Source organism: Acyrthosiphon pisum, chromosome A2 (assembly GCF_005508785.2).
Source record: "Acyrthosiphon pisum isolate AL4f chromosome A2, pea_aphid_22Mar2018_4r6ur, whole genome shotgun sequence".
Lineage (NCBI taxonomy): Eukaryota > Metazoa > Arthropoda > Insecta > Hemiptera > Aphididae > Acyrthosiphon > Acyrthosiphon pisum.
The window spans coordinates 67,487,676-67,491,544 of record NC_042495.1 but is presented as its reverse complement, the minus strand read 5'-3'; the positions used below and the strand labels follow the sequence as shown (position 1 = coordinate 67,491,544).

Genomic DNA, 3,869 nt, shown 5'->3' with positions numbered 1-3,869 from the left:
TACTAGAATATCGTTAGTTTAATGAAGAAATATCAAAATATAAGATTCCAAATAACCTCTCCGAATGCCTCAACAATGAATCTCTAAACATCTATAACGTACTGACACCAATTTATAAAAAACTATATAAAAAGAACAAAATCAAAATGTACATACCTATTCACTTTTAATTTTATTCTATAGTATTAAATTGTTCTTCCTTACCTATTTAATTCGATGTTACATAAAATAAAATACTATATGCTATAATGTAAAAAAAACACATGTAACACACTATTAACGTCGAAGTTGAGGCCATTGTAGATATTTATAAAAAAAAAATAAAAAATATTCAATAAACACATTGAAGTACACCAGTATACTAATTATTAATAAATTAAAGCTAATCCAGTAAGTTGAATTAATTTTATAATATTATTATTTTTTATTCGTTTCTCTGGTGATAAACAAAACGATACAAATTAAAATCCCATTTTTAGCGTTTTTTTGTAATTTGTCAGTGGTTTTTCCCGTGGCATTAAATTACTATTGAAAAAATCAAAAAAATGACCTCTTTAAAGTACCATCTTGTTCCAAATTTCTAAAAGATTAGGTACCATATGTTGAAATCAAAGCAGTCCTTCTGGTAGAAATTTTGTATACAGAATAAAAAAATAAACACCATTGTAAAACCACTACTAGCTCCTTCGCTCCGTTCAGAATCTAAGATATAACCGTAGAGACATGAAATTTTCACAGAATGTTTATATTAGCAAGTTCTATATGCACCATTTCATTTTTGAAATATTGCAACTCTTTTTGATCTATTTTTACACATAAGACCATTTCGAGTTTTACTAGTTTTTATTATGTTACTAGCAGACCCGTCGAACTCCGTTTCGCCACCAGATTCGTTTTAAGTAACGTTGTAATTTTTTTTGTTATATATTTGAAAAGGAAAATATTTATTTCATTTCACAACAGTAATAAATTCATTACAATTACCTACTAAAATGAAGTGTTATTTAATTGTTTCATTGTAGTGCTCTTTGGTAAACCACATTTTTTGTTTTTTTGTCTGTCGTTAACACAAACAAAGCGGATGGTTTCCCAACTCGTGAACACGCAACGTATAACTGTCCATGTGAAAAACAATGATTTTCCAAATTTATCCCGCAAACACTAAGCGATTGGCCTTGCGACTTATTAATTGTCATTGCGAACGCAAGGCGAACTGGGAATTGCAATCGTTTGAAGTCAAACGGAAGATCAGTCGGAATCATTGGTATTCGAGGAATACATACATTTTCACCTGCGTACTTTCCGTTAATAATGGTTGCCTCAATTAAATTCGGCATAAGTCTCTTTACCGAAAGTCGAGTACCGTTGCAAAGTCGCAGTGGATTCAAATTACGCAGTATCAAAATAACTGTACCAACTTTCAGTTGCAAGTTATGTGTTGGAAATCCTGGTATCTCCAGAGAGTTCAAAAACTCCGTTGGATAATTTACTACATCATCGGGATTTGTTATTGAATCAACGGATTTGTATGTCACCAAATCGCCAGCAATTTTTGATTGAATGGTGAAATTCAGTGCGTGGACATCATTATTCGTTGCTGCAAGAATTGCTCGTTGACTTAACCAAGCATAATTCTTATAATTCTCACTAATGTTTGGGAAAACATTTTCAATAAGAACTAATTGAGTGTCTACAAATCGGCAAAAGTCGTTGGTAAGAGTAATTAATCCAGATGTCGCATCAACTGGGACTTTTCCATTTCCAAGATCTAACAATTCTTTTGAAAATTGTGCAGCACTTTGATCATTTTGAAGTTGAACTCTCATATTAGTGGTTAGCGATAATGTTTTTACGTTATTCCATAAAGGTGATGCCTTTAGGCAAGCATTCAATTCATCTGCAGGCGTTCCACGGGGAACTACTGGCAACGTCTGCCTGAAATCGCCTGCCAACAATATCATCAAGCCGCCAAAGATGTTGTTATTTCTCCGAAGATCCTTCAGTGTGAAGTTAAGTGCTTCAAGTGATTTCTTATGTGCCATTGTGCACTCATCCCAAACAATGAGCTTGCATTGCATTAACAATTTTCCCATTGCACTGGATCGGGAAATATTGCACGTTGGAGTATCAATTGTGTTTAAATTGAGTGGCAACTTAAGCGCAGAATGTGCAGTACGACCGCCATCTAGAAGAGTCGCCGCAATTCCAGATGATGCTAACGCCAAAGCTATGTCACATCTTGATCGAATAGTGGCCAAAATCAATGAAATGACAAATGTTTTCCCTGTTCCTCCAGGTGCATCCAGGAAGAATAGACCACCAGTATTATTGTCCACCGCTTGCATTAATGTTTTGTATACTTGTTTTTGCTGTTCATTCAGCAACGGAACATTATTTCTAACTAATTCCTGCAATGTATCAACATTGTATTGCAGCTCTCGATTTAATTCTTGGTTGAATGCATCGTGCATCGATCGATTTGGCGCAATCATTCCTACTTCAATCAGTAGCTTGTTTGCTACTGAAAAAATGCTTGCAACTGTTCAATAATTCGTCTCTTTAACTGTTGTGCTCCCTGTATATTGCACCGCACGTTCAGCTGATCCACCATCGACGAAATGAAATATATTTGCAGAAATTGATGCGGTTCATCTGGTGTGGTTGGCACCATTGAACCATGCAAATGATATATTTGACCTTGTATCTGTAATTGCAAATAATCATTAAAATTTGTTCATGAATACATTTTAAATCGTGTGATGGTGTAGTGTGTGGTGTATATGAAGTTGTTATGTGTTGTAATTATGTGTTGGTTATGTGTGTTGTATCTTTTACCTTGCAAGTCGGCATGAAGCCGCCTTCTCGAATGATATTAGCTCCAAAGGAAGTCATGCGAAAGCAGTTATTGTATTCAAGGATGTGTTTAAGAAAATGGCTTGAATCGGGATCACTTCCATCAAACAATGTTTTCAGTGGCTGTGGTGGTGTAAGTAAAGGATCCAGTTTGACTTTTCCATTTGCGCAGCACAATCCAACCGTTTCTCTTTTGAACTTTAACGCATTGCAATATCTGCATATAGTCGTCATTCGTCCAACATCAAAATTTTCATCATCACTGTAGTTCGCAGTGGGATCATATTGGAATGCCAAGCGATTGTATGATGCCAATGATCTTCGTGTGCTCACGCGATGTCTCAATCGGTCATTTTCTCTTATTATATTTTGTCTTTCTTCTCTTAAGTTCCTTGAATAGACTTGTTGCTGGCTTGCATGTCTTGTGCGGCGGGCGATGTTCGAACGTCGTTCTCTAGGCATTTTGGACTATGGACAGAGTGTTGAATTTAACTTCAAATGCACGATCCACATAATTTACACTGAGCTTAAATGAAATTAACTGAGCAGAGAATAATGACTATCTGTCAAACACTTTATCACGCACCGTTGCTATTGGTTTGAAGTACATAAAAATCTAATATATAAAAATAAGTAATATATAAAAGATATAATAGATGTATAATAGATGGCGCTGTATGTGAAAAACGATTTCAACACTTTTCTGTTGAATTTTTCCTGAATTTTCAAGAATTTTCTTTGCTATAAACCTCACGTAGCCCAAGACCTTTCCAACGAATGCAAAACCATGGAAATCGGTTGGTGCGTTCTGGAGTTATAGCGTCAGGGAGGAAAACCGGACTTATTTTTATATATTAGATAATACAATAATAATCATTGATTAGTGTTACCAAAAAATAGATTTTACTGAATTAATACAAATATTACAAAATCTATTGCATTCACCTAACCGTTGGTGTAAAATATTTTCTACTTTAATAAATAAAACATGTAAGTATTTAATATATATATATATA

General features: G+C 34.4%; 2 protein-coding genes across 3 annotated transcripts in view; both read right to left on the bottom strand.

Moving 5' to 3' along the window:
• Positions 1-3,869, bottom strand: part of LOC100169402 (octopamine receptor beta-3R) — a 195,177-nt gene that overhangs the window by 34,124 nt on the left and 157,184 nt on the right. The gene's annotated exons all lie outside the window — the stretch shown is intronic.
• LOC115034059 overlaps positions 2,489-3,869 on the bottom strand; it is a 1,703-nt gene continuing 322 nt past the window's right edge. The window contains exons 2-3 of one of the 2 annotated variants that reach the window (XM_029489383.1): positions 2,836-3,241; positions 2,489-2,704 (exon numbers count right to left, since the gene is read on the bottom strand). In XM_029489383.1, the coding sequence (XP_029345243.1) occupies positions 2,519-2,704; positions 2,836-3,241 (592 nt within the window). In that variant the 3' untranslated portion in view covers positions 2,489-2,518. Of the gene's footprint in view, positions 2,705-2,835; positions 3,245-3,869 lie in introns of both variants that reach the window. The other variant, XM_029489382.1, reaches the window with a different exon arrangement.